Here is a 10,970-nt window from a genome sequence, read left to right on the forward strand (position 1 = left end):
CCTCTTTATTTTGTAAATTTACTTTTTCACCCCTTTAGGTAAAATAATTTCCGGTTTAGTCCTTAAACCATTTTTCTTGACATTTTAACACCAAAAATTATTGAAATTAATATTTTTCAGCATATTTTTCATTGAAAACAGTTTAAGTCCCTGAATTTGCAATTTTCTCGGTTGTAACCCCTCTTTTTCAAAATTTTTACATTTTTGACCCAAATTGGAAAATTTTTGCAACTTTGGTCCTTTATAAATTTGAAAAGCACTTTAAACCTTTGAAAAGTACTTGTGACACTAGTGGTCCATTGTTTTACAGAAAAACACAGTTTTGGCCCTCCAAAACAGAAAATTTCGCATAATGGGCTCTATTGGGCCGAAATTGTCATTTTTAGCCCATTAAGCTTGAAATTTATGCTTTTAACCTTTCAAATAGTATATTTTCAGAAAATACATTATGGAAACTGTTTTGACTCATCTCACCCATCAGATTTCGTAATATTTCATTTTAGGCCCTTCAACTTTGTATTTTTAGCATTTTGTGTCAAAAAAATGAGTTTTTAGCCCAAAATGAGTGTTGTCAAGCCATTTGGCTATCTTTCTTGGTATACTTTGCATGTAGTAGTATATTTTATGCTAGTATAAGATATATCTCGGTTTTTAGCAATTCATAACTAGATCAAGCATCAAGATCATACAAAACATACATATAAGCATAGAAATCAACCAAAACATACACATAATGATGGATCTACACCTTTGCTTGTATTCTCCCCCACAAAAACTTATAAAAACCGAAAATAAAGGGGTATGAAGCTCACCTTGGGTGTTGATTCAGTTTTTGAAGAAAGAATGGAAGAAATGAAGTGATGTTTCACTCTAGCACCCTTTGATGATGAATTCGAGTTTATGGAGTTCTAAGACACAAGTTTATGATTTCATGAGAGTTAAGAGGAGATTTTTGAAGACAAGAAAGAGTCCAAAGCATGGATCCAAGCATTAACTTACCTAGATAATGATTTTGGTGATGGATTCTCCTTGTGAAGCTCTTGATTTACGAAAATTTTGAAGGAGGAGGGAGGAATGCTCTTCAAGACTTAGAGAGATTGGAATTGAATTTTTGTGATGTGTGTGTGTGTATCCTCGGCCGAGAGTGAGAGGGAGGAAGAAGAAGAGTGACTTTGAGATGACATGTGCATGGAGAAATGGGATTGCATGGAGGTTTGGAGTGTAATGCATGGATATCCATGAGGTATTATTGATGTGGCATGATGAAGTCAACTCTTCATCTTTGTTATGAGCTTTTGGGCCGAAAATAAAAAAAAAAAAGAGAAGGGTTTTGGGCTTTAATGCCCTTAAGCCCATTATTAGAGTTAAGTTGGATGAGTTTTAACCTAAAAGGAAATATAATATGATTTTTATACTTTGTTGAGCTAGTTTAGGTTAATCATGGATCAAAGCTTTTAATTCATTTCATTCTAGGCCCAACATGGCCCAAAATATTGAAATAAATAAATGCGGGTCCAATTAGAGCCCATTTAAGGGTTCTAAGCCCATGATAGTCAAATTGGAAGCTTATTGGTCCATTTAGGTCCAATAAGGAAGTCCTAGTCCCAAAATGGACCTAATCAAGAACTTCTAGGGTTTCCAATTGCTTGATGTAGTTAATTGGGGTTTAGTTTTCCATTGAGTAAGCATCATACATGCTCTTGAGTTTTTGAATTCAACATTTACTTGAGTATAGTGATTACAGGACACAAAATTTCTAGTTGTGACATTGTGGGCACATCTTGAATGATATATCTGACTCTCTTTAATCTCTATCAAAACCATAAATCTACAAAAGATCTTCGCGATGCATTTGAATCCAAATAAATTGATGCTTTATTGTTATTTTCTCACCATCCAAGTACAAAAGATGAAACCATAGAACATACCATCACCACTTTGTTTTTGGAATCCAATTTTTAACATTTTAATCAATAGCATCAATAGAATGATGTTTAGCCTCAAAAGTACCTAGAATACCCTCACTCACAATGTACATGTCATCATGTTCAGAATCCTCACCATCATCACTTTCGTTTTCTGAACTGTCATCAAAATCATCTTGATCTTCACTCTTAGCATCATTTATATCATCATCATCATTCACTATCTTAGGAACCCACTCAGATATCTCTCGGACATGTACTTCATACTTTAGCCCCTCAATATTTACCATTATCATAACCAATATCTTTCATTTTATATATATGTGGCCACAAGTAATATTTTTCTCTTGATCTTCATCTTGAAATAAGAAAACGCTCGTTCACTTGCCACGTTTTTTTAAAAGCACTAGTCCTCCAGGCACACAAGGGTAAGCCTTTATTCTCTATCCAAACTAATCGTCATCTAACCACAAAGTTGTTAGATCCGCTTCAACCTCTTTGAATATCGGATCAACAACCTCACTTTGCTTGAACTTACATGCAAGATCATCATTATCAACAACACATGGCATAAAAAGGCCACAAGGATGCAATGTCAACATGTACGTAAGTTCTAACAAAAATGTCACGCGACATACCACATCATCATTGTCACCGGTTATTTGTTCCCCCTTCCTATTGAAGGCCTTTTAAGCATATTTTTTTAAAATGTTACTTGAAACGAAAAAAAATGGCTATAAAAATGACTTTTTGTATAAATCTATGTGAAGCGACTATAAAATGGTATTTGAAATTGTCGGGTAATTATTCGCAATTGCCCCGTTTACAATCTAACAACTCACTACAAATACTTTTCAAACTCAAAGAAAAGATGTTAACTTTATTTTTTAGGGTCCCATAAAAGATAAGCAATCAAACAAAGTATGTAAACCTTTGCTATAATCTTCAAACATCAAATTCTCAATCCTTAACAACCTTTCTTCATAAACCCTTGAAATGACCCTCCTACCCCTGCCCCCACTGCTTCTGCAAAATATTTTACCTGAAAAACTTACCCAACAAAATAGTTAAAAAAACAAAATACTCAAATGTGAAAATGCATTTAAATTCAAGTTATGGCATTGAAAAAATAAACAAACCTCTTGAAATGTCTTCTTTAGGTCAAAAGCATCTCTAACTCTCTCATTTAAGAATACCCATGTATCATTAAAATCTGAAGAAAAAAAACAACAACAGCAACAACAACACCATTATCAATTTATCATCAATCATTAGTTCATTACCATATGTAACAAAACTTAAACTTTAAAACAAACCTGGGGAATTATCAGTTAGCATGTATATTTCAGTTGTTGAGTAAATTCCACCAAGAACAGTGCGTTTTAGGTACCAATCCACACCATTTCCTTCATCACTTACAGCATGCCAAAACTCATCAACTAGCATTGCTCGTTGTTTAAAGCTTGTTGCGAAATTTGATGGTTGTGCCTATGTCCATAATTCTGATTGTTTAATTACTTTTAAAGTGATCTAAACAGATGTAGGAAATAGCAATAAAACTTACTTGAATGCTTAGAGCTTGAGGCCATTTTGATATGTATGGAGCTTGCAATTCTAAGCGATATCTAACAAGCTTTGCAATGCGTTCACTTGGTACCAAATCTTGTAATTGTAACTCGCCAGAGTCGATTGCATCAATAAGCTTTTTCAAGCATTCGTCCATGAAATACTGTAATAAGAGTACAGGGAATGAAAAGATTAATCAAAGATGATGGTGAAGAGAGGTGAAAAGTGTGGAAGAAGATGTGTATACCTCAACTAGGGCACCTTCTTTTTGTGGAAAAGCTCCAACAATGGAAGGGGAAACACCAACGTCCCTAGCACCTGCAATCATGGCTGCTTCAGTCCATCCTAACCTAGCCTGCAAAAATGAAAAAGAAATAGGCATTCAATTAGCCAAAATAAACACACCATGACACCACAACCAAGCTTCTGGATCTCTTCGCACAACCTAAGATTGTAATTTAACACTGATCCAGACCAGGCATTCCAATTAATTTGAAGAAATGAGTGCGATACATACGTATATGCGTCATTCCACAATTAGAATCGAAAATAAGAGCCGAGATTAGTGTGGAATAACACGAACAGAAATTAGGTTTCAATTGTAAAATGAAATCGAACGCACCACGTGGAGAAGAGATGCTGCGAGCACTCGAGCTTGTTCCTCTTCGTAATTAGCCCTAGGTGGTGTTCTTCTAGAGGCACCACTATCAGAAGGGTTGTGAAATTCATCTGTTTGGGTGGACGAAGATGAGGTGGTGGTGTTGGTGTTAAAGCCATTCGGGAAAGGGGGATCAGATGTCGCCGATGAGAGAAAACGAAAACGAAAGCGAGGCGTTGTGATGGGCAGTCGAGAGGTTTGTAAGCAGTGTTTAACAGAGAAATATGAATAGGGAAGCAACCGCTTCGCTGCCGATCGATACATTTGCAATGGTTTGGTATGAACACAGATGGATCGAGGAAGAGAAGAGGGAGGATGTCTGATTGTTTTCTATTTCTGTGTATGTGTGCGACTGTTTTGCTTGATTTTGGGGGATTTCTTGGTTCCACGTTGCGCCATTTCCTGCAATAAGAAGCGTAGGAGACGAAGCGGTTTAAAAGCGATATTCGGGTAAGGTGTTTGGTTTTAAAATAACTTTTAACTTTATCTTTTAAGGAAAAGTCCAAAATATGTTTGGTAAACTGAAAATAACTTTTATAATCAACTATTGCAGCAGAGTAAAATGAGTCTTTTTGAAAAATTACAAAATCGTAACTTTTTTTTTAACTTTTCAACAGGTAAAACCATTAATTACCTTTATATCCCACCTACCCTAATCAATTCACAGTATCCCTCACGAATCTCTCGTTCTCTCCGCTCACACTTTCTTCTCTCCTGCATCTTGCTCGATCGATTTGCCTTCAACACTGGCGATCTTGCTGCAACGCTGACGATCTTCCTGCTACACCGGCCTATTCCATCTCCATCGCCGACAGGTAAGTTTTCTTCTTCTTTTCCAATCGATTTCCAATGTTGTACAACATCTTTCTGTCGATTTTACAATCGATTTTACTATATCTTGCTGTCGATTTCCAATTTTCAGTAGCAAAGACATGTGGTTTTCCGATTTTCCTTGAAGTGTTCTTCTCTCTCGCTGTCTCGCATCTGCTGTGATTTGTTCCTCCTATTTCTGAAATTGATATTCTGTGATTAACATACCTTTGTGAAATTGATGAAATGTGGATGAAATATTGATTAATAATTAGTGAACTTGATAAAATATGGATTAATAATTAGAGAAATTGATGAAACATGAAGCTGATAGAAATTTTTTGTTTAGGGATTGTGTTAACAGGTAACCAATTTCTGTGAAGTAGTAAATATGTAAACATGTAAACATGTCCTTTTTAGTCATTTTATATGTAAAAGTTAAACCAAACACTTTAACTTTTGACTTTTTACCTTCAAAAGTTAATCCAAACACTTTTTTAAAAATAACTTTTGTAAAAAGTTCTTTTACAAAAAGTCCTTTTACAAAAAGGACTTTTGCCCCACAAAAGTTAATCCAAACACCCCCTAAATGGTTAATTTGGTTTAGGTGTTTGTTAATAAGGATTGGATCATTAGGATTAAACTAGTGTGATTTTAAATTGATTTCGGTTTTTATAATACAGATCTAAATCATTTAATTTAAATTAAAATCCGGTGTGAACCAATCAGTTAGATCGGTTTTATAATCCGGTTTTCAAGAGTCGGAACATTGTAAAAACACATATAACTAAAATAGTCTTGAACATCAAAAAGAATTTTCTTCACACTTTAAAAATCAAGATATTTTATTTGCAGAAATCGCAGTGTATAAAATCTATTTTGGAAACAAAGATTGTCTTAAATAAAATTCTAAAGATGTTTAATCAATATATATACATAAATTATAGCGTAAAGACCTAATGATCATGAACACAAATGCAAACTGTCTCTTAATAATTCAACATCTTAATCAAGTTTCAGTAGCTTAAGTCTTCATACATGTGATGCATACAAACTGAGTGGATCGGGTTGAAAATGTTTGATTACCAGCTAGGGGCTTCCTTGGTTGGTGTAAGTCATAAAGGCACTCGAGCCATCAGAGTATTTTGATGAATATGGTATCTTATTTTCATCTATGTTTGTGGGTTATGAACCCACACTAGCAAAATAATTCACAAGACTATCTAGAATGATCAAGTGTTGTCATCTTACCCTAGGAGATTACTAGACGTACCATTACAGTTGTTTGATCTGGACCCATCATTTCTGGTCATCCAAAAATGAATACTATTTGTACTCTGATACCTATTTCATACCATCGACAAATGAAAGTGTCATAGAATAGAACTCTACTCTCTGTTCCTAACTTACACACATTCTATGAATGAGACTACCCAATATCAAAATCAACTGAACTAAGTGTTTATAATAAGTCTTATCTCATTAACGGGGAAAACTACTAGTGTAGCACCCAAGTTTTTCCAGGTATTATTATTATTATTCATTACAATTAAAGTGTGGTGTGGTTTGGGTTGGCCTTTGATCTTTGGGTCCTGTTTGTGGGCTGAAGGAGCTGCATATGCGGGGCGTACAAAGCCTGGTACACCCATCGTACTCGCGGAAAGGAAATGCGGAGGCCAAGCACGTACGCCCAGCGTACCTGAAACGACCCAAAAATACGACCCAAAAATTTTTATTTTTAATATAATCAAAACTGTAATCAGAGTATCATATAATAAAACCATGCGTGATGTATTCCAAAACATGATAAGATACTGTGCGGAAAACTGTATCATACTACATCAAATCAAACAACTAAATCAATCCCAGGCTAAAGCTGAGGCGGTGGTGTGTGCGATGTCATCATCCCGAGCTCTTCCCTTTGCTTGCGGAAGTACTTGAAACCAAAACTGAAACTGTAAGCACGAAGCTTAGTGAGCTCCCCCAAAATACCACATACCATACAATAACATATAAACACATATTGGGCCATGCCCACTGCATCGGGCCGAAGCCCAGAAACTGCATCGGACCGAAGTCCGGAACTGACTGGGACCTTGTCCCCTGCATCGGACCGAAGTCCGGAACTAACTGCATCGGACCGAAGTCCGGAACTGACTGGGACCTTGTCCCCTGCATCGGACCGAAGTCCGGAACTAACTGCATCGGACCGAAGTCCAGAACTAACTGGGACCTTGTCCCCTGCATCGGACCGAAGTCCGGAACTAACTGCATCGAACCGAAGTCCGGAACTGACTGAACATGGAATAGCATAACACATCATCTAGCATAACACATATACGACATGCTGCATCGGGCCGTGGCCCGGAACATATAATACATAACACATAAAACATAGCACACAAATCCTGTTCGAACCACGAAGGCATCGAACATACTAACTGCTGCATCGGGCCTAAATCCGGAAACTACCGCTAACTGAACGGGCCGGCATTGTGGCCTTAGACCCGTTCCTACTGGAAGGAAACTCACCTCGTAAGCTGGCTGCTGAGTGTGTGGCTCGGGAGGCTAACGGCGGCTGCTCCTGAATCTCCTCGGCTACAAGTCCATAAACACACTCAATCAAAAACTAAACACTGCGCTTGGGGTAAAATGACTCTTTTACCCTTGGTCAAAGTCAACTCTCTTTTGGGCTGACTCGCCGAGTTGGCCACCCAACTCGCCGAGTCCTACTCTCACTTTTCACTTCTGCTCACTGCCACTTGTCGAGTCTGGCATCGACTCGACGAGTACCTACTTGATCCAAGAACTCAGACAATCTTCATCCGACTCGCCGAGTCGTATGAACAGACTCGACGAGTTGTTCTTGATCCCAAGAAGATTGCCTTGGACTCGCCGAGTTGTATGAACAAACTCGTCGAGTCCCTCCATCACTGAGTCCACTCTCTAACTCACCTCGTACACTCGACACTGATAAAACTGAAGAACTCGGGACTCGCGACCCGACTCGTCGAGTCGTCCTTCCGACTCGCCGAGTCGCCGCCATGCAACTGATTTCTACTTGATTTTGTTTGAATCCAATGCATACAATTGATAGATCTGAGTCCAATAAGCTGTTTTACCACGTAAAGTTTCCAACTTTACGTGCACAACCTCATGAATAAGGGAAATAAGGCTAAAAGATGCATAAAATGGGTAGATCTATGGTTATCATGCAATATAACTCCAAAAAGACAGTAGATCTGGGCTCTACAACACCCCAACATTCAGATCCATAGATATTCCGACTTAATAAGACATTCATGCAAGTGTAAGGCTTGGAACAAGCATCAACTAGCTCTTAGGAGAGCTCTAATGGAAGTTTAAAGCATATAACAAGATGGAACTCCGAAAATACCTCAATTAACTCTGATTTGGCCTTGGATCTTTGCACTACAACACTTCTCCTTGCTTCTTCCTTCTTCTCCTTCTTCACACCTTCACAAAATGGCACCAAAACACATATAAGCTCTTCAATGGAGGTTTGGGGCTCTAACACTGTGTTCTCAGGGTGAGGGAGGCGAGAATGGGGCTATAATGTGGTTTAAATAGTGGGCAAACCCGGGGATTTAGGGTTTCACCCAGATGGAAGGACTCGTCGAGTCCGGGATATGGACTCGTCGAGTCCCCGGCTCCCGTGTGTACAGAATGTGCGACCCAACTCGGCGAGTCAGGCTAGAACTCGCCGAGTCCCTCTTGTAAACTTAGACAATTTAACAATTAATTAACATACCGGGAACGGGTCGTTACAATTCTCCCCCACTTGTCTCAGACTTCGTCCTCGAAGTCTGCTACGGCTGGATCTGCGAATAACTCCGGGTAGTGCGTTCTCATCTCTTCCTCAGCTTCCCACGTCCATTCAGATCCCTTCCGGTGCTGCCACAACACCTTTACTAGCTGAATGACCTTGTTCCTCAAGGTCTTGATCTTTCGATCCAGAATCGCGACCGGTCTCTCAATATAATTTAGGCTGCTATCAACCTGAATATCCTCTAGGGGAACGACTGCTGACTCATCCACCAAACACTTTCTCAACTGCGACACGTGGAAAGTGTTGTGGATCTGACTAAGCTCCTCGGGAAGATCTAACCGATAAGCAACCCGACCCACCCGGGCCAAAACCCTGAAGGGACCAATAAATCTGGGGCCCAATTTGCCCCTCTTCCGGAACCGGATGACACCTTTCCAAGGTGAGACTTTCAGGAGAACCATATCTCCCACCTGGAACTCCAAGTCCGAACGCCTCCTGTCGGCGTAGCTCTTCTGCCAACTCTGCACAGTCTGCAACCTACTACGGACCTGCTGGATCAACTCAGTCGTCTTGAGCACCACTTCGGTGCTCCCGATGACTCGCTGACCGACCTCGCCCCAACAAATCGGGGTCCTGCACTTCCTGCCATATAACATCTCAAAAGGAGGTCGATCAATGCTCGCATGATAACTGTTGTTATACGAGAATTCCGCTAACGGAAGATACGTATCCCAACTGCCCCCAAAATCTAGAACACATGCCCTAAGCATGTCCTCGAGAGTCTGAATCGTCCTCTCGCTCTGCTCGTCAGTCTGAGGATGAAAAGCGGTGCTGAAATGGAGACGAGTACCCATCTCGTCGTGGAATCGCTTCCAGAACCTGGACATGAAACGAACATCTCGGTCCGACACCACCGATACCGGCACTCCATGACGTGCCACAATCTCTCGCACATAGATATCGGCTAACTTCTCCGCCGATATACTCTCCTGAATCGGAATAAAATGGGCACTCTTCGTCAACCGATCCACTACTACCCATATCGAGTCCACCCCGCGTGCGGTCCTAGGGAGTTTGGTGACAAAATCCATGGTGATATCCTCCCATTTCCACACGGGAATGTCTAACGGCTGCATCTTGCCGTGAGGTCTCTGGTGCTCCGCCTTGACCTTCCGGCAGGTCGAGCATCTCTCAACGTACCAAGCGACGTCCCGCTTCATGCAGGGCCACCAATAATCCGGTCGAAGATCTCGATACATCTTCGTCGCCCCTGGGTGGATAGAAAATCGAGACTTATGAGCCTCGTCCATCAATACCTGCCGTACTCCACCCCAGTACGGTACCCACACCCTACCATGAAGCGTCAACAAACCCCGACTATCGTAATCAAACGATGCTACTCGACCCACTATCCTCTCACATTTATGCCTCTCCTCCTTAAGGCCCTCCACCTGAGCCTCCTTGATCCGCTCCAACAGCGGAGTGATCATTGTCATCCTCATGCACAGATCCCTGATAGGGGCCGTCGACACCTTGCGGCTCAGGGCGTCGGCCACCACATTGGCCTTCCCTGGATGATAAAGGATCTCACAGTCATAATCCTTTAGTATGTCCAACCACCTCCTCTGCCTCATGTTCAGACTCGGCTGATCCATAAGATATCTCAAACTCTTGTGATCCGTGTATATAGTACAGCGGACCCCATAAAGGTAATGTCTCCAAATCTTGAGGGCAAACACAACCGCCCCCAGCTCCAAATCGTGGGTAGGATAATTAGCCTCGTGAGGCTTCAACTGTCTCGAGGCATAAGCTACCACATGGCCTCGCTGCATCAATACTGCTCCCATACCTGTGATCGAAGCATCACAATAGACTACGAAGTCCTCTACTCCTTCCGGCAAGGTAAGGATCGGTGCCTCGCACAATTTCTGTCTGAGAGTCTCGAACGCCGCCTGCTGCTCAGGCCCCCAACGGAATACCACCGACTTCTTGGTTAGTCGGGTGAGTGGCACTGCTATCTTGGAGAAGTCCTGAATAAATCTCCGATAATACCCTGCCAACCCTAGGAAGCTCCGAATCTCAGATGGAGACCTCGGGACCCCCCACTGCATCACGGCCTCAATCTTGGCCGGATCTACCAGAATACCCTTCTGGTTGACGAGATGGCCAAGAAACTGCACCTCGCGCAACCAGAACTCACACTTGGAGAACTTTGCGAAAA

The 10,970-nt window shown here is 40.8% G+C and overlaps 1 protein-coding gene across 1 annotated transcript; it reads right to left on the minus strand.

The window, feature by feature from the left end:
* Positions 1–2,672: 2,672 nt before the first annotated feature.
* Positions 2,673–4,586, minus strand: LOC145044994 (ubiquinone biosynthesis COQ9-like protein). Its single transcript, XM_078993348.1, has 6 exons — positions 4,114–4,586; positions 3,739–3,846; positions 3,490–3,654; positions 3,242–3,413; positions 3,065–3,138; positions 2,673–2,967 (listed from the first exon to the last, which is right to left on the minus strand). The coding sequence occupies exons 1-6, from the start codon at positions 4,411–4,413 to the stop codon at positions 2,893–2,895; spliced, it is 894 nt and encodes a 297-aa protein (XP_078849474.1). The 5' UTR covers positions 4,414–4,586; the 3' UTR covers positions 2,673–2,892.
* Positions 4,587–10,970: the final 6,384 nt, after the last annotated feature.

Source organism: Lactuca saligna, chromosome 5 (assembly GCF_052625555.1).
Source record: "Lactuca saligna cultivar CGN05327 chromosome 5, ASM5262555v1, whole genome shotgun sequence".
Taxonomy (NCBI): Eukaryota; Viridiplantae; Streptophyta; class Magnoliopsida; order Asterales; family Asteraceae; genus Lactuca; species Lactuca saligna.

Excerpts from the sequence above, each read along its gene's own strand:
- LOC145044994 (XM_078993348.1), bottom strand. The coding sequence starts at position 4,413 with ATGTATCGATCGGCAGCGAAGCGGTTGCTTCCCTATTCATATTTCTCT. Across the intron at positions 3,414-3,489 it reads CTCAAGCTCTAAGCATTCAA|GCACAACCATCAAATTTCGC; the intron begins GTAAGTTTTATT and ends TTATGGACATAG. Across the intron at positions 2,968-3,064 it reads TAAAGAAGACATTTCAAGAG|GTAAAATATTTTGCAGAAGC; the intron begins GTTTGTTTATTT and ends TAAGTTTTTCAG.